This window comes from Alexandromys fortis, unplaced genomic scaffold (assembly GCF_014885135.2).
Source record: "Alexandromys fortis isolate MF-2015 unplaced genomic scaffold, M_Fortis_MF-2015_v1.1 scaffold_149, whole genome shotgun sequence".
NCBI classification, from domain to species: Eukaryota; Metazoa; Chordata; class Mammalia; order Rodentia; family Cricetidae; genus Alexandromys; species Alexandromys fortis.
Window position 1 is genome coordinate 1202693 of NW_026068025.1, and position 19395 is coordinate 1222087.

General features: G+C 47.2%; 1 protein-coding gene across 1 annotated transcript; it reads left to right on the forward strand.

The window, feature by feature from the left end:
- Positions 1 to 6160: 6160 nt before the first annotated feature.
- Positions 6161 to 19098, forward strand: Med9 (mediator complex subunit 9). Its single transcript, XM_050163773.1, has 2 exons — positions 6161 to 6403; positions 17526 to 19098. Exons 1-2 carry the CDS (start codon positions 6192 to 6194, stop codon positions 17740 to 17742), a joined length of 429 nt encoding a protein of 142 aa, XP_050019730.1. The 5' UTR covers positions 6161 to 6191; the 3' UTR covers positions 17743 to 19098.
- The last annotated feature ends 297 nt before the right edge of the window (positions 19099 to 19395 follow it).

Sequence of the window (19395 nt, forward strand, 5' to 3'; positions counted from 1 at the left end):
GAGTATGACCTCAGAACAATAACAAACCACTTTAGAGGAAGCTGGTTCCTGGAAGGAACGGTCTTGCTTGAGTTCTACTAAAAGCTGTTTGGTGAAATGCAGGGAAACTGGATGAAAAATAGCAAAAAGGAGAGCAAGGGACTAAAAGAACATTTTTGAGTCTAATAGAAATAGTCTGATTTTCTGTGCTGAATGATGCGCACACGAGGGCTTCTGGGAACGTCAGGATGGTGGAGCCTCTTTGGTAAGGGAAAGTGACTGAGAGGAACAGAAAGGAAGAAAACTAACAGGGAGGCTGGGTGGGCTGGGGCAAACAATTCATCCAAGGGTCAGCAACAGCTCATGGATTACAGGTCAACTCCACACACATAGAACTACCTCTCACTTGAGCTATGATTGCTTAAAAATGCTTCACAAAAAGCAAAGCTTTCCCCACCTGCCCAACATGTCAGGTTAAAAAAAAAAGGAAAAGAGGAATCACGGTAGGAACACGCTCAGTTAAAGAAGCCCAATCACGTGCTGATGGCATCTGAGGGAGACAAGAGTGTTTTGGGACAACACAAGCAAACTCTTAGGTATTTGGATGCAGCTCTTTGAACATTTGAGTCTGGGTTTTGTTTCCTTCCCTCTCAACGAGGCTGTTTGAAGCTGAAAAGAACTTTGCTGTGCCCCTAGCACTAATCACGTAGCCGCACACACTTGCTCCAGTAATTGGTATAGCAGCTCTAAAGCAGCAGTGCTCTTATGTCCATCTGCAGAAGAGAAACGGAGGTGCAGGAAGGCAGGTTAACTTGTCACAGGCTGTAGGCTAAGTCCCCATATAACTTATTTTTGTGGATGTGAGTGTACCTCTGTTTCTGCATATACCCATGCATGTGGGTGCTCAAGGAGGTCAGAAGAGAGTCTTAGATGCTTATGGGTGCTGGGAATTGAAGTTGGGTCCTCCAGCCCCTCCCCTTGCAACTTAGGAGAGAAACAAACTACTACAACAAATATTGCTGTGCCTGCCATATGTACCGAATTCCAATTCTCTGTCCCTTTAGTGGGTGGGGGTGGCCCCTCCAGTTCCTTTTCTCAATGCGTGCACGCGCGCACACACACACACACACACTCACACACATGCCTGTGTCTAGGGATAATATGTGGTGTGATTTTTCATATTATAAACATTTGCATAATGCTATGGGTTGGATAAATTTGCCCTAAAGGCCCGTGTTTTAAAAGCTTAGCTCCCAGCTCCTGGTGCTTTAATGGGAGGTCTTCTGGCCCCTGAGTAGTTCCCTTAAAGGGGTGATTGTGAGCCCTTGGTCCCATCTTCCACCTTTCTTTCCTTTGCATTTTGGCCGTGAGGTGAACGTTTTGCTACACCCTGTAGAGCTCCTTGTCTCACCACGTCCCTAAGGCAAGAGGGCCAATTGGTCATCCTCTAACATAGCTGTTCTCAACCTCCTGATCCTGGGACCCTTTAACACAGCTCCCATGCCATGGTGACCCCTACTGTAAAAAATAATAGTTGCTGGGCAGTGGTGGAGCACACCTTTAATCCCAGCACTCGGGAGGCAGAGGCAGGCGGATCTCTGTGGGTTCGAGGTCAGTCTGGTCTACAAGAGCTAGTTCCAGAACAGCTAGGGCTATTACACAGAGAAACCCTACCTTGAAAAAAAAAACAAAAACAAAAAATAGCTATTATTATTATTATTATTTTGGCTTTTTTGAGACAGAATTTCTCTGTAGCCCTGGCTGTTCTGGAATTCATTATGAAGAACAGGCTGGCCTCGACTCATAGAGACTCAACTGCCTCTGTCTCCCGAGTGCTGGGATTAAAGGCGTGTGCCACCAACTGCCAGCCATAAAATTATTATTGCTACTTCATAACTGTAATTTTCCTACTGTTATGAATCATAATGTAAATATCTGTGTTTTCCAACGGCCCTTGGGGGTCATGAGCTACAGTTTGAGAATGGCTGCTCTAAACCCCCAAACATGTGTGGCAAAACCAGTCTTTTCCCTTTGAAGTCAGATGTGCTTTGCCCAGACATGTTTCGGGGGGCAGTACAGACTTGGTTGTAACACACTGCTTAGGGAACACTTTTGTGCCACTTGGTTCTTCCACCAATTCTACTACTGTAATGGTGAACTCTGCCTGTGGCCATGTCTTTGGTATGTGTATACCACCCAGTGGGGGCACCACTTGCAACGTTTCGTTACAGATCTTTTGAAATGTGGCTGGTTCAAAGGGAGATGGGACCTGGGTAGAAAATACATCGCAGATTTCAAAGACAGTGTGATAAATAGGATAAGCACCTTAGTAATGATTTTTAGCGATTTTTTTGTTGAAATGATAATAGTTTTTATACTACGATAAACAAAATATGTTATTGACTTCACTTGTTTTTTGTTTCTAGCCTGCTGAACTGAAAGACCCTTGCACCTTCCATCTGTGGTGCATGTGACATTTCTACAGGAGAGTGCTAACGGGGCTGGAGAGACGGCTCAGTGGTTAAGAGCACTGGCTATTCTTCCAGAGGAGCTAGGTTCAATTCCAAGCACTCACATGGCCGCTCACAACTGTCTGTAACACCAGTTCCAGAGGATCTAGAATCTTCACACAGACATGCATGTAGAAAAAGCACCAACGTAAATGAAATAAAAACAAATATTTTAAAAAAATGAAATCCTAGTTAAATAAATTAAGATGGTGTTTTAGGAGCATTAACTTTGGGTGTCTTTTCATTTTATTTACAATTTATTCTCTTTCATTGCATGGTGTCTTGCCTATTGTGCGTTTGTGCATCATTTGCACGCCTCATGACTGTGGATGCTGGAAGAGCCCATCATGTCTCCCAGAACTGGAGTGACACACAGCTGTGAACTGCCCAAGTGGATGCTGGGAATCAAACTAAGGTCCTCTGGAGGAGCAGCCAGTGCTTGTAACCCCTGAGCCCCTGATGATATTTTAATCTGTTGCCAATCTAGGTTTTGTTAACAGGAAAAGGAAGAATGCCCCACATGCAAGTGGGAATACATTTTATATTACTTCACACAGATAATTATCCCAAGTATTAGAACACTTTGTATTCTAGCAAAGCACAGACTGGATGATTAATAATGAAGAGATTTTTGTGCACAGCTGCAGAGGCTGAGAAGGCTAAGGTTAAGGAGCCATGTTTGTGCATGGGGCTTACGGCTCTGTCATAATATGACAATAGGCGTTGTGTGACTAGAGAGCAAGAGAGGGCAGAACGTGCTCTTAGGGCAAGCCTAGTCCCTTCGAGAGAATTCATTTCTAAAGTAACACGAACTTATCCATGTGACTCAACTAATGACTCACAAAGGTGCTACCCTTGACCATCGGGATGTTTCTCACACACAAACGTTGGAGACACAGTCCTGCTATTGCAATACATAAAAAACCCACTCAGATTTCCTATGATGCTATGGAGCTAAGTGAAGCTAAACAACTGTACAAAGTCATACCAGGCAGGCAGGCTGCTCAAGCCTGGCCTTTTAGTCACAAACCTGATGGAACAAGGTACCCTGAGAAGCCATGTAAACCTGCCCAAGAAGGTCCAGCCGCAGCTTAACTGGGTGAGGCCTCTCACACAATCTCTCTGTATTTCAGCGGTACCCCTCTTTTCTAACTTTCATCGGCATGGATGTACAGACACACACTTATTTCAACAATTTCAGCTTTAATGAAGCCAGAATAGGGAGCATTTTTCTGACATCTGTTTACAATGTTGTGAAGTCAGCTCTATTCTTTGCCACTAATTATATTAACTATTTTTAGGGCAAACTGTCAATGCGCCATACTTATTCATGCTTCCTACATTCCCAATTTGTTTTTTAGCCATATCTATTTATAACTTGAGTTTTTTAAAGAGATGCCCTCATTCTGCCAATGATAAATTTGGGGCTTGTAATTAAGTTATAAAACACATTGTGGGGGGAGGACATATCATGAGGATCTTATTGGTGGCTACTAGATTGCTTTTTGAATTCTGCATGAAAACGTTAACACTTGGAATTATAAAGTTACAGATTAGGGAGAACCTGAGATCACCTACCTGTAGATTTTAGACCATAGACTCGGTGTTAGGGAAGCTCTGTGACCTTGTGATCCTGGAGCTGCTATTAGAACCCTTGTTAATGTCAGTTTCCTTCTCTATAGAATAAAAGTGTCCGTCCCAGAGTTTCTCAGGGATTAGAGGAGGGTCTTAATTATTTCTTGTCACTTTCATTCCAGAGTGGTAGTGATAACTGCTATCTTACCGTACTTTCCTCCAGAGGTCTCCAGAGGTGTCTCCTCTCTTCTGGCACATCTGTTCCAATTTCAACAGACCTCCATTCTCTCACAAGACTTAGGAACCTCCCCTTGGGTGGAGAGGTCCTGGGTTAGAAGGAAGCCCTACAATTTCATGCAGTGAGAAACATTTTTCTATCAAAGACACTTAGTCCCACAAGGGCTTATATTTCCTGTATCCCCGCCCCTTTTGGGTAACTAGCCCATCATGTCATATTGTAACATTGTGTCCTGTTGGGGACAGCAGACCACCAGACCCTGAGTTTCTTGTAAACAACTTGTTTACCTGTGCCTGCAGATGCTCTGAGCACGAGATCCTGAGGACAGGGGAGTGGGTTCTGGTGAGGCCTGCAGCTGAAAGATCACGAGAGCTGGGGCGTGGCTATCAGTTAAGGATCCCTATATAAGCTTCCCTGGAGCACAACAAAGTTGGCATTCTTGTATCAAGGATGACCCGTTTCTCTGTCTATGTGCGTGTGGGTTAAGTCTCCAGCTTAGTTTCCAGCTTGCGTACCATCCTGTAGTGCAGGCGCTACTGTGCCCCACCAATGGGGTGGAATGCGGTCTCCACCTAAGTCAGGGCTAAAAGGCAGTGGGCATTTTCTTGAGTATTTTTGCTGTTTTGGTTTGGGTTCTGGTGTGGTCCTTTTTTCAAAAGGAAATCACCTTGTCAAATTTCACTTTGTTTCTGAGTTTCTTTATGCAACACTGCAATTATTCTTTTCCCCACACTTCCTCCACTTCCTCTGTTTGGGGCACTCTTCACAGCCCAGAAGAAAACAGTTCTGAGACCCATAACTTAAAAACCTCAAAACACCTCCAGCATTCCATTTCTGGAAGATCAGGCTGCATAAGCCCTGCCCAAGGCGGCCGAAATCAGATGTCCCTGCTCTACTTGGGATTGGCCACTGTGACTTCCACATTCCTGTTCCTCTTTTTTCATGATTTATTTTTATTTTGTGTTCATTGGTGTTTGCCTGTATGTCCCTGTGAGGGTGTCAGATTCCCTGGAACTGAAGTTACAGATAGGTGTGAGCTGCCTTGTGGGTCCTGGAAATCAAACCCGGTTCTCTAGAAGAGCAGTGAGCACTCTTCTTAACCAACTGAGCCATTTCTCCAGCCCCTTCCTGTTCCTCCTTTTTGCTTCCAGGACGTGGGCTCTTTGCATCTCTTTACTGACATGGGGGTTGACAGAGGACAGCCAGCCTCTCCTAGTTAATAGCCTTACTAATTTCTGTCTTTTGTTAGTCAAGAGCAGGATCTCCTGTCATCCTTGCCCAGAAATACATAACACAGCTTACGTGTTATAGTCGCCTTGAGAAGAATAATACCTATCAGAAGCACACCCCCCCCCCTTCACTTTGGCTCAAGATCTTAGAGTCTTAAAAACATATGTAGTCTGGCACCTGCTAGATGCAGACTAGATACTTGAAGAACGATTAATTTCTCCCTTGGTAGCCTTGTGGGACCTGGAGAGACAATGTGTTTGTATGGTGTGTTTTGTTGTCACCAGTCAGGGGCCCTCCTGGAGAATGGCATGAAACAAAGAAGCGTAGGTCCTTGTCATCTAGACGATCGCTGCCTCCGTCCCAGTTTCACGGGGAGGCTCACCGGCGTCATCCGTTCTTCTTTCCAGGCCCGGGATTGGGGAGCGGTCCTCGTTGGTGGTCTGACCCTTCCCTGTCAAGTGAACTGGGAAAAGATGACTGAACTAGGTCCCCTACTCCTGACTACTTAATTTAGTTGTCCTGACACCTGTCGCCTAGCAACACAATTTCGCCTGCTTCCAGGGCGCAGGCTCAAAGCCTTTTCCCGCCCGGTCTCCCCGGGCGCACAGCTGTGACGCAAGCATTCCGCGACTCTCAGCAGCCACCGCACGCTTGGTACCATGGCTTCCTCCGGGGTGGCGGGTGGGAGACAGGCCGAAGATACCTTGCAGCCACCGCCCGAGCTGCTACCGGAGTCCAAGCCGCCCCCGCCGCCTCAGCCTCTACCGGTAGCCGCGCTCCCGCCACCGCCGGCTCCGCGGTCTCAGTCCCCCGCAGGCGTGAAGGAGGAGAATTATTCCTTTTTACCGTTGGTTCACAATGTCATCAAATGGTAAGGGCCTAGGAGAGGTCAGGACACCAACTTTCCCGGCCTCTGATGTTGCTGGTTCGGTCCGAGCAGCCGAAGCCTGGGCGCTCTGGGCCACGCCCCGTTTTTCCAGAGGGGCCACACTATCGCCTTGTGAGTTCTGCAAACTCCAGAGCCTGGAGAGTTACACTGTGCACCCGGGTGAAGCCCACAGACTGAGCAAATTCACAGGTTCTGCGGTGCACTCTTGTTTACATCCCAGATCCCGCTGCGTCTTGGGGTTAGGTCTCAAGTCCTTACACATATAGTCTGAAGGGAATTTTGTTTTTCGAGACCTGGTTTCTCTGTGTAGCCCTAGCTGTCCTGGAACTCGCGCTGTAGACCAGGTTGGCCTTATACTCATAGAGACCCGCCTGTCTCTGCCTCACTCGAGTATCGGGATTAAAGGCGTGTGCCCCCATGCCCTGCCATCTGAAGGCAGTTTTATACGATAGTTTTAAAATACCTGTGTTTTGGTTGTTTATATGAGTCCTAGTGTGAAATTTCCCACTTGTACCATTATGTGGGCTCTTAAAAGTTTTCTAATATTGGGAATTTTAGATGTTCAGATGCGAGATTCTTGCCTTGAACACAGTTCCCGTTTCAGTGCTAGGCAACATCTTTACCTGTGTGACACTATTAACTACTACAGATGTACACCGGAAAGGAACCAGCGATTTACTGGCACAGGGTTTACCCAATAGAAGCAGAGTAAAACAAGCCTTTTTAAAACTGGATAGGGAGCCAGGCGGTGGTGGCAGACGCCTTTAATCCCAGCACTCAGGGGGCAGAGGCAGGAGGATCTCTGTGAGTTCCAGGCCAGCCTGGTCTACAGAATGAGTTCCAGGACAGCTAGAGCTGTTACACGGAGAAACCCTGTCTTGAAAAACTAAAAAAAAAAAAAAAAAAAAAGTAAACTGGAGGGGGTAATGCTAGAAAACATTTGAAACAAAGACACGGAAGTTGCTCCAAATGATTATGTCCCAGTATTAACCTTCACAGGATATTAAAGGATGCGGGTGCCGTCTTTTTTGGCACAGTCTCTAGTCTGCAAGATGGCTTACGTATTTTTTTGTTACTCTCCGTATACAGTTGTGCCACTTCCAATAGGGACAAGCATTCTCATCTCAAGTGTGCTTTGATAAACTCAGGTGGCACAGGACAGTCACTCCCTGGGGCCTCTTGGTGCTGCCAGGATTCTTGGTAACAGTAAGAGAGTTGGATGGCTTGGCAGGTGAGAACGCTTGCTGTGCAGGCAAGAGGACCTGAGCTTGAATCCCCAGCATCCACATAGAAAGCAGTCATGGATGCTCATGCCCTGTGGCCCCAGCATTTCAGGGCAGAGACAAACACATCTTGAGAGCTGTGGCCAGCCAGCCTAGCTGAAACTATGAACTTCCCATTAACCGTGAGACCCTGTCTCAAAGCACTAAAATGAAGAGCCACAGAAAAAGACACCCTGCTTCAGCATGCCCGCCTGCACACTCACAGGCATTCACAGACCCTGAATAACAACCCCCCCCACACACATACATAATAAAAAAAAAGAGTCTTAGTAACATAGGGTATATAAAAAGCTGCTGCTGGTGTCTTAGGACATTCTGTTAAAAGGGGGAATTTTGTTGAGAGAGAGTTTTGCTACAAAGCCCAGACTACCTTTGACCTTTTGATCCTCCTATCTCAGCTTCCTGAATGCTGGGGCTACAGGTGTGCACCATTACACCTAGCAACCTTGAATCTTTTAGTAGGAGGGGGTGTGCTTTAAAATCACGGTAAAAAGTTCATTACAGTAAATGCAGAAACTAGTGACATTATTATTGTCAAAGATTAGACACTACCTGTAATTGTATATGCTATCTTTTTATACCTGGCAATAATTACTGTAGTTTTTTTCCTTCACACTAGTATGAGTGATGCATTCTGCTGCGGCGTTACCCCTGCTTCTGTGCCACTAGGCAAAGGAAGGTTTTGGTTACACTGTAACCATTAGACTATTACTGTATGTATGATCTGGAATTGACCAGGTTATTCAGGGATGACTGGGTAGCCACTGGACACTAGGTGTAACCTCTACTAAACCATTAAATACTAAAAGTAAATTAAGACAAGATTACAATTCCAGTCATCTTTATGAACGTGCCCTTTGATGTTTTGCTGATAAGGAATTGCCATTTGGCCTAGAAATCTTAATAGCCAACTTCACTAGAGTTGAGGCAGCCTAGATCCCTTGCAGTATGGTGGCTTGGTGCTCGCCTTAGCTAGGGTTACTGTTGTGTGATGAAACCCCATGACCAAAAGCAGATTGTGAAGGAAATGGTTTGTTTGGCTTTTACATCCATATCACTGGGGGAAGCCAGGGCAGGAACCTGGAGGCAGGAGCTGTTGCCGAGGCCATGGAAGGGCTGCTTACTGACCTGCTTCACCTGCTTGTTCAACCTGCTTTCCTTTTCTGTCTTTTCTTTTTTCTTCTGGTTTTTGGAGATGGTTTCTCTACATAGCCCTGGCTATTCTGGAACTATTTATGGACCAGTCTGACCTCAAACTCAGAGATCCCTCTGCCTTCACCTCCCGAGCATTGGGATTAATGGTGTGAGCTCCCACGCCTGGCTTCAGTGTATTTTCTTACTTAGAATCCAAGACCATCATCCTCGGGGAGGCTCACCCGGCTGGGCGCTCCCATATCAATCGCAAATTAAGAAAATGCTCCATAGTCTTGCCTTCAGCCTGACCTTGTAGAAGTATTTTCTCAGTTGAGGCTTCCTCCTGTCGGCCAACTCTGTCAGGTTGACAAAACACAGCAGGGCAGTGCTCATCTGCAGCTTTTCAAGTGACCGCAGAGCTTCGGGTCTCACATTGGACTGTTCTCCTGGCTCAGACAACATGAACGTCTGCACGTAGGGTAAGGCAGCCTGTCCTCTGTGTTAGCTTTTGGCAGATAAGTAGGTGAGACGGAAAAGAGGAAGGCAAACAGAAGCAACAAAAACCCTGACCATCTTAGGGCAATGCTGGAATATTGGGGTTACCCAGAGTAACCCAGATATACATGGATTAATTAAATCACAGGTGTACAATCAACCATGCTGCAGAACAGATGTTCAAGCCAGCAAGAGCACTTGGGTTGGGCTAGCCTTGGTGACAGGAAGTGAGATGTAGCAAGAACATGCTGTGAAGTCAGAGGGTCTGAGTTCAAGTTTGTATGCTGAGGCTTGCCTTACCATCTTTGTGAATAGTCTTCCCAGGCTGTAATTTTCCTGTCTCTATATATCAGTAGATCTGAATTGGAAGTGGTGGTGCATACCTTTAATCCCAACACTCAGGAGACCTAAGGCTGATCTCTGAAACTGAAACCAACCTAGTCTACAGGTCTAGTTCCAGACCAGCCAGGAATAATGGGTTCAAACTACAGCTCTGACTTATGGCTAGGTAGCCTTGGGCAGCCAACTCTGCTTCTCATAGAACTGGGAGAGCTCTAAGGTGCATGCCTGTGAAAGATGGCAGGTTGATCACATGGGCTTGTCTAAAAGGACACAGGGGGCTAACTCACCTACTGACCCTGAAGCAGCTGCCTTGACCGTGGCCTTCCCCACACCTCTGTAAGCAGTATGAAGGAAGGCGGTCTAAGAACAGGGGAAGTCTAAGGAGGAAGCACCCACAGTCCTGACCCGCTCCCTTGCCCAAAGCAGGTAATACCCTTCTTCTACCTTGTAGACAGTGAAAGCATTGCTCTGCCCAAGATTGATCCTTGGCAAGGAATAAACCAGACTCAGTGTAGGACATGTAGCATACTTCAGGACTGGGAAGGGAAGCCAGCTGAAAACGGGTTATGAGCCCCTCAACAGTGTGGCTGCTAACCTGGCAGAGAGAATAAGGAAACCTCCTGAAGTGTGTGACCAGCTGAAAGGAAAAGATTCTGGGGAGAAAAGCCGCCTTCAAGAAAATCCAGTTCTGGTCATCCTACTCAGCGTTTAGCAGCTCATTTGTAACTATGTGACTAGCAGTACTGGCTACTAGGCACAGAAAAGAAACTGTAGTGAGAAAGACAGGACCCCACCCCCACCCCGGGGTGGAGGTAGTGCAGGCCTTTAGTCCCAGCGGGTGGGAGGAAAAGGCAGATGGATCTCTGAGTTCAAGGCCAGCCTGGTCTACAGGGTGTGAGTTCCAGGACAGTCTGGACTGTTACACAGAAAAACCCTGTCTCGAAATAAAAAGAAAGACAGAACCCAGAGAGGCCAACTGGTATTGTCTCCATGAAGAAGGGTAAGTCCAGTTTGAATCTCTGGGGTGTTGGGTGAGTTTTTAGGTCAGTGAGGAAAAGAGATTAGAACTATGCCTGGGGCACGGGGAGGGGAGGAAAGGATTTAGGAGCCTGGGGTTGCAGCTCATAGTGGGTGATGCCACCACCTACAAGTCTGATAGTACAAGAGGGCAGAAGGTAGGGGAGGAAAGCTGGATAAGGAAGAAAAGCTGTGCACTCGTGACTCCTGAGGTCATTGCTCAGTGTGATGTGCTTAGCACAATCCAAGGAAGGAGGGAGATTGTAGAGGAGCCAGGAAATTGAGGGCAGCATTTCCTTTATTCTTGGAGGACTAAGCTGCCAGCAGATCTTACGTGCTGGGAGTCAGGGACCGGGACCAGCAGCAGGCCTACTGGTCTAGGGTGGCTCTGCCAGGCTCTGATGTCTTGTTCTGTGCTTCCTCAACAATCCTTGAGTTATGTATCGTCCTTTTCTGGGAGAAGAAAGGGTGGAAAGTCTCAAGTACAGGATGTAATCTTGTTCTCCTAAAGAGCTCAGCATCAATTACATCATAAGGGAGGTTTAATTAACAAAAGGAACAGTTGCCAGTACAAGTGTGGCTGCTGGGAATACCTTAAGTTTCTTCTTTGGGTTTATATGCATGTGTTTCTTTTCAGAAAGTCATAGAAATGGGGACCAGGCTGTCATGTGTCATTTTCTTAGATTCCATCCTGTGCACATGTAAAAGTCTGTCTCATTGAGGGAGCTACAGAGAATCCCATCTGACATGTAGCTGGTGTTCACATGTAGGCATTTTGGTTTTTCACTTGTGCAGCAGGCACCATGCTGGGACGAAGTCCTTTGCTCGAGGTTATCGTGAGGTAAATCCTCTCCATGGAACCCCTGAAGCAGGGGACATGCAGTTTCTATTTTGACAGCTGTTGCTCGTTTCATCTTTTTAGCTGACTCCTCCAAACTTCAGATCAGACTATGTCAGTTAACTTGCAAACGCTATTAACCTGAAGTAGCCTGTAAATCTGCCACCTAAGAAGCACTAAGACAAATTAAAGATGGATCCCACAGATGGAAAGTAGGAAGTAATCTCTCTCCACTCTCCACTGCCTCCCTCTCCCAGGTCTGTACATGTTCCGTGTAGCAGTGAGTCATCAGTCATGGAATCGACTCTAGTGCACACGCGTGCTGCTCCTGTAGTTGGAGCTGGAATGAGTACCTGGGTCTGTCCTTTCTCAGTGAGTTCTCTAGAGTCTTGAGAAATTGCTACTGATGTGGTATGTGAATATAACATTCCGGTCACTATTAGCAAGGTTGGGGAAATGCGTCGATTGATGCTTTGTTACCAGTATATTTCTTTCCTCCATACCTCTGCTGCTGCCATTAAACTTTTAACTGGCTAGTCTGATAGATAGGTCAGAAATGTAATCAGTTAGTACGTTTTAGTATGCCTTCTTTTCATCTGTATGCAGTTTTAATTTGATTTGAGACAGAGTCCCACTTTGTAGCTCTGTCTGGCCTGGAACTTGCTATGTAGACCAGGCTAGCTTCCAACTGAGAGATCCACCTGCCTCTGCCTCCTGAGTGCTGGATTCAAAGGCGTGTACTGTCAAATCTGGCTTGCAAATTTAATTTTTTGTTGCTATTATTGTTTTACATACCCGTCCCTCTAATTTCCTGTGCTTCTGTTGAGCCGAGCTTCTTGTCTCTGCCTTCCAGATGTAAATTACCAGGCTGTTGACTTTTTTTTTGTCTTTGGTGATGGTCACGGTGATTTTTTTTCCCTACTTAAAATCGTGATTTGATGTAATCAGATTTGCTCAGCTTTTCCTTCACAGCTTCTGAGTATGAGTCTGTGGTTGTTCCTTTTCTTGTCATGTGACAAAAACACATGGTGGGAAAACCTATAGGAGGATGACTATTTTGGCTCTGAGAGTGTTTGTCCATCATGATGGAGAGTTTGGCTAAACACAGTGGCATCATCCATCATGATGGCCAGGAAGTAGAAAGAAGGCAAGGAAGGGATAGGGACAAAATACTCCCCAAGGACATGCTCCCAGTGTCCTAATTCTTTCAGCTTTGTTCCCACCCCCAGAGTTTCTAGAATTTCCCATTAACAGTGTCACCAAGTGTTTAAAATAGTGGCCTGTGGGAGACATTTTGTACCAAACCATAACAGAATCTTGCTTAGAAAGGCTTTGGGACCTGGTGTGGCTCAGTGTTAGAGCACTTGCCTAGCGTGTACAAGGCCCTGGGTTCTATCCCCAGTGTTCTAAAACAACAATAAAACAAAGTCTTTGACTTATTTTTGGTTTTTGAGACAAGGTTTCTGTATGTAGTGTTGGTCACCTGTCCTGGAACTTGATATGCAGCCTCTACTTCCAGAACACTGGAATTAAAGGTGTAGATGGCACACCTAGCTCAAAACAAAGGTCTTAGTGAGCTCCTCGTATGGTTCTGATTTTTTACTTTTAATTTTTAGATGTTTCCACGATACCTTTTTGTGGAGAGTAAATGGTTGGATGGACTTTCTTCTGCCACCTTTCCCTACTGCTGGTTATTAAATATTAACTCATGTTTGAATTGCTGCCTTCAAAAGTCATATCCTCAGTCTCCAAGTGTTTTCTGAACTTCCAGACATCTATTCTCTGGTGCTTAGGTATCGCAGTCCTGAGCTCTTTATGGTTTATTTATTTTCCTTAAGCTAGTTTTCCTTCTCTCATCTCATCTAAGTTTGAAACTAAGCATCCCAGCCTGCCAGTTCTGAAGTGAAGTGTCTCTGCCTGTGTGCCGCTCTTGGCCCACCCCGTTAGTAGTCTCCATTTGGATACTTACGCACTGTGGCTTTGCTAAATGTCATACATCTGTCAAACGTCTTAGGTTGCTAGTGGGTCCAAGGAGACCATCCTTGTTAAGCCGGCACCGGGAGTTCAAGTGATGAGTGCAAGCCTCCCTCCCGCCTGCTCCAGGCAGGTCAGCAAGACCTCTGTTCTGGGAACAGGGTGTCGCTGACCTGCCTCTTCCCACACACAGGCTCCTTGCCAGCTGAGGCCTGCTGGACTGTGCAGGAAGTGCCCCCACAGGCTGTGTCTGGGATTCACAGTTCTGCTGCCCTGTGTCCACCCAGTGCCCTCTGTTTCCGCTGGGTCCTGTAGCAGAAGGGGTGTCCTTAGAGCCTGTCTGGAGACTACTGGGAAGAGCTGCCTCTGTGCCAGTTCTCAGACTCACAGCAGAACTGACCCGGCCCTGATGGCCTCCATGGAGGCGGCCTCCCTGCGCTGTTGGGGAAGTTAAGAGTGCTCTCCCAGTGGTCTCTTCACAGTTGGCCCTGTGGGTGTGTTGGGGTAGAGCCACCACAGCTTACCATAGTGACCTATGAGGATTTGCACTTCTAAAAGAGGACGGGACAGAGGGATTGGGAGCCGGAGAGGACTTGGATGTCTGAAGTAGTGTGGGGGAGGGGGAGTGGCTGGACACGTGGCTGGGAGAATTGGAGAGGGCAGCCTTAGTGTGTGGGGGCTGCTGTCCCATTATGGATGTTGACAGGCAGGCAGATGGCAGTCCCTTTGTGGATGTTTGCAGAGAAAATCTGGATGCTGGAGGAGGAGCTAGACTTGGGAAAGAGGACTGTGGGAGTTGCTGGGGGTGAGGGAACAAGCCCAAAGACATGCTGTAGGACAGTTTTTTCAGATTTCTCAGATCACTGGAGAGAAGGAAACCCCTGCAATCCTGTGGCTAATGAAAGCCGGTGTGGGAAGTCCAGTGCGCTGTGCCAAAGACCTGGTGAGTGCCGGCAGAACCACAGAGAACACCAGATGACAGCTAGGCAGGAAGTAGCCACTAATAGCCAGATAAGATTGCCTACAGTCAGGGGAGGAGAAGACAGTCATGAGTTTTGAGGAGATATGTTTATATTTGGAATGGGGTCTTCCTGGACTGGTCTCAAACTTGGTCTTCCTACCTCAGTCTCCTAAGAAACTGGGATTATAGGTGTGTGTTTGCTATGCTGAGAGAGTATTCTGGCAATATATGTCAAAAATTATATAAAGCCTTTGACCCAGAATTCCCCCCATAGGACATTATCTTTCCGGAATACTTGCAGAGTTATGTAAAGATGCAAATATACCATGTCCATTGCCATTTTGATGAATTACAAGCATTCCAGATGATGGTCTGTAAATAATTTCACGATGTAATCAAATGCATATTAATGTAGAAAGACCTCCATCCAATATGGATTAAGTGAAAAGAGAAAAATGAGAACCACATTTGATACGCTCTGCCAGGATAACAAAAGTACACACATGGTTACGTGTTACTGCACATGTTGAGATGATCTACAGCAGTTTACATCATACGCTAACACAGGTGGCTCTGGGACTTGGGACTAAAAGGACTTCCCCTTTCTAAAGCCTTGATAGCTGTTTTAATTTCTTCCCTCTAGCATCTACTAATATTTAAGAGAAACATTTGATCTGGGGACGTGAAAGCCACAGGAGTCAGTCCGGCGGGAGGAAAGCTGTGGACAGAGAGGACTGAGGGGCACAAGTCCCAGGGCTGGCCAGCAGGGACAGGTGGGGCATGTTCCTGAGGAGCACAGAAGTCTGTGGTAGGAAGATGCAGGCAGCCAGGTCAGGGTACCCAGAGGTGAGGAGAATGACTATCAGTGTGAGAGCAGGCTGGCCTGCTGACCCATGGCCTCCCCTTGTTTCTGCATTGCTGGAGGACACACTGCTAACTTGTTGCCAGTTTGCTTCTGTGCAAAAAAGAAATTGGGAGAAATCGGCATATTCTTAGATGCACCCATTGTTCCAAGACTTTTGTTCACAAGCCTGGGACTCGTGCCTAAATGCCTGTGCTGGCTGCTAGGAAGGAAGATGCTCTGCCCTCCGTGCCCCCGTGGCTGTAGTATTCATGCCGCTCTTTAAGGCCGCACAGTAGATGGAGCCGTGGTGCTCTAACTGGCCTTTGTTTGTATGGTTTCCACAGTTCCTGACCTAGTCTCTCTCCTTTTCCTTCTAAAGTTGGATGGTGACTAATGTTGATCACAAAGGCATTTTGTGATCCCTCACTGTCAAGCCTGAGCCTTTTCTTTAGGCCTGGGGATTTCACTATTTCACTGTCATCCTGGCATAATAAGCCCCTCTTAGTGTTCTCCTCACCCCAGGACTTCTGTTCTATTTACCACTACCAACTAGGGCAGGTGAACAGCCTACTGCAGGGGCCTATATCCCCCCCCCCCCCCCGTGGCTTTCCCTACCTTTCTGTTTCTTACCTGAAATCTACGCCCTTCCCCCCAAGTTCACCCGGTAAAGAATGGATATCTGGAGGGTTTCAGAAGCGAGTGTCTTATACATGGCCCGTGCTTCCCTGTCCGAATCAGAGCTTTGGAGCTGGTTAGGCTTGCTTCAGGAACTATATTACTATAAACCTCCTTCCGTGGTTTGGTTTTTGTGGGTTTGTTGTTGTTTGCTTTTACTGTATCCTTCTATGTGATGTGAGCCAGTTTTTTTAAGAGTATTTTAAATTCCAACACTTGATCAGTGGGAGTCCCCAGTGTCTTTGCTCTGAGCTGGGACTTGTTCCGAACCTCATCTTTCCTGGCTTCCATGGGTGATTCTTTTGTTCTTAGGGTTTTTGGGTTTGGGGGCTGGGGGCGGTCAAGACAGGGTTTCTCTATGTAACAGCTCTGGCTGTCCTGGAACTTGCTTTGTAGACCAGGCTGGGCTCGAACTCATATTCTCATGCCTCTGCCTCCTGAGTGCTGGGATCAAAGGTGTGCGCCAGCACTGCCCGGTTGTTCTTAGGGTTTTTGTTCTTTTTTTGCCTCTGGTTTGATGGCAGGAATAGGGATCTTTGCAGTGGGTCACAGCTGTGAACGGATCTGAACGGTCTGCCTTCAAAATGGACTTGACCCAGAAGAAGGCATTTGCGAACTGTGGTAGAAGAGAGCCTGTCTGCCGAGAACTTCCAGTGATCTGTAGCTGAGTTAAATTCATGACTAGCTTTGTGGGAATTCATCTTTACATTAACAAAAGCCCAAGCCAGCATCATACCTCAGTGAAATGAAGGTCTTGCTAATTCACAAAGTCTCTCCTAGAAACGGCTCAGGTCAGGTGGAGTGGAGTATGTCAGCAAGTTTGTTTTGATTCTTTGTTTTGGGTAGCGGTCAGCTGGTGGTTGGTAATGGTGTATTCATTTAGCATGGCTGTGGCCTTGCTTTCCAGTCATTCACTCTTTTGACAGGTGGTGTTTTGAAAACTTAATTTGGTGTATTGTGTGTGCGTGTGTGTGGTAGAGAGCCAGAGGAGGACACTTTGGGTGCCCCGTGTCATCCTTCACTGTATGCCCTTGTACAGAACCTGAGGCTTGCTATTTTAACTTGTTGGCTTCTGGGATCTGCCTGTTTCTATAACCTACCCCACCTGAGCTGGGGTTATAGACACGTGTGCTCCTGCTATTCCATGGGTGGTGTGGCTCCAAACTCAAGCTGTCATACTTGTACAAGCATTCTTTATCCACAGTTGTTTCTTGAGTGTGGTGTCCTACGTATGGGGTCAGGATCAGCAAGACACCTGTGATGAAGCCAGCTCAGCTCCTGCTCTCAGTGGGGCCGAGAGCTTTAAGTATCTGATTTGTCAAGTGTGCTGGTCAAGGGAATGTTTTAATGATCTAACTTAAAGCTAAAGAAAAAACCAAAAAGACCAATCCCTGTCTTCTGGGGTGGGCAACCTAGTCACGGGTTAGACACGTCAAACAGAACATTCCGAGAGGTGTCAGAGGGTAGAACTAGAAGCCGTGGTGGAGATGAGCTGCACCTGCTAATAACTGACTGCCTTCTACTTCCCCTGCTGCCCCTAGCATGGACAAGGACAGCCCAGATCTCCACCAGGACCTGAATGCGCTCAAAACAAAGTTCCAGGAGATGCGGAAGCTCATAGGCACCATGCCCGGCATCCACATGAGCCCTGAGCAGCAACAGCAACAGCTACACAGCCTCCGGGAGCAAGTCAGGACGAAGAATGAGCTTCTGCAGAAATATAAGAGCCTCTGCATGTTTGAGATCCCCAAGGAGTAGGGCCAGCTCCCAGGACAGCTGCCAAGGGACTGAAAACCTCACACCTGTGGTGTCCAGTCGGGAGCCTAACTCTAAACTATGAGGCCACATGTGCCTGGTGTGGGGCCTTATTGGCTGTACTCAGCTTTGACTAGCTACGCCTGGGCCTCATCAGAAGATCTAGAGGGCACAGGAGAGGAAGTAGCTGTTCCCTTCTTTCCCTCAGCTCCTCCCACTCCTGATACCATCAGCGTATATCAGGTACATACTGTTCCCATTAACAGCAGTTTCATGAAGCATTTACATAGAATTCGGGGGAAAATTAGGCCTACACTGAGATGGCATGGATTTAATATAATTAAAGAAGGCTGGGAGCGTGTGAACATTGTTTTGAAAGGCCAGAGGGTGGGTGGCTTCTCCCCCAAAACTGAGCTACTGAATTCCAGGTTCCAGCCTCATAGGCTCTTGCTCCCTTTATCTCCATCACTCCAGGCAGTGCTCAGAATAGCCAAAGCACCTCTTGCCTGGGGCCCTTTGTTCTTCCCACGCTGGCTCAAAGGAGCTGTTAAACCAGGAGCTCTGCCCTGATTCATCAGCCCTGGCTTACCACGTCATCTCTCCTCCAGCCAAGGAGTCAGCCTCATTTGCTCCTCTGCACAAGGTCCCTGCACACTTCTGATGTGGAGTGGCTGGAAGGGTAATGGGGCAGTTCCTCAGCCAGGGGTGTGTGTGGTCTGAGTCCTGTCCAAAGGGCAGGGAGAGCTAAGCCTGGCTCCATACCTGTGCTCTAGTTGTAGAGTGGCAGCTAGTCCCAGAGAGACACTGTGTTCTCTTCCTCCCGGGGCTGTCACACTAAGGGAGGGTGGCCCTTTCTCAGGAGTAAGGTGAAAAGTACAGAGTATTGTTTGGATCTTGAAATGGGCACAGCCTGGGCTGACCACTTTAGGACTTAGCAGGTGCCTGCCAACTGGCCTTGTTGGCAGGAGTGCTGGCTGGGGATGGTTTCAGTAGGGGTTCTTGTGGTACTGCCTGTCTGAGATGCCTCACAGTTGGGACTTGGGATGTGTGAAAGAGGGTGTTGAGTTGCAGTGGTTTGGGCAGAAAAGTGGGCTCTGAGGCGGAGAGGAGAGCCAATTAAGCCACGACTACCTGGGAACTGTTACTTAACTGAATCAGTTATTTTCCCATTTTCTGGAAATTTGAGCAGTGGGTGAGCCAGTTTTAAGGCTCTGCCCCACTTCTGTGAAGCACAGAACACACGACACGCAGGAGCTTCAGACCCTCCTACTAAGCAGAGAGAAAGGCTCCTCGGAGGGCTGGAGGAGGTAGAGACTCATCTGCAGACATGGGAATAAAGTATGCTGTGCTCTCAGGACACATGGTTTGCCTGCTGTCTTTTTCTTTATTATAATCCATTTTCCAGCGGTGTTAGGAGTCAGACCCTGGGATTGCAGGTTTTATAATGAAGAACTCAAGTGGGGTGTGGAGCAGTAGCAGTGGAGAGGCAAATGTTCTCTGTGCTCCTTCTTCCACCCAGCATGTGCATCCATTAGACTACATAAAAGCCTGCATGTCTCCTTCAGGGGTCCTGGGCAGCCCAGCCATCCATTGTTGAAAAGTGAATGCTTTTCTGTGATTTGAGAAGTGCAGTTCCTTGGAAGTGACCCTTCCCAA

Bases quoted from the DNA above. Each gene is read 5' to 3' on its own strand.
- Med9 (XM_050163773.1), top strand. From the start codon at position 6,192: ATGGCTTCCTCCGGGGTGGCGGGTGGGAGACAGGCCGAAGATACCTTG. The intron at 6,404-17,525 runs GTAAGGGCCTAG...TGCTGCCCCTAG, and splicing joins GTTCACAATGTCATCAAATG to CATGGACAAGGACAGCCCAG.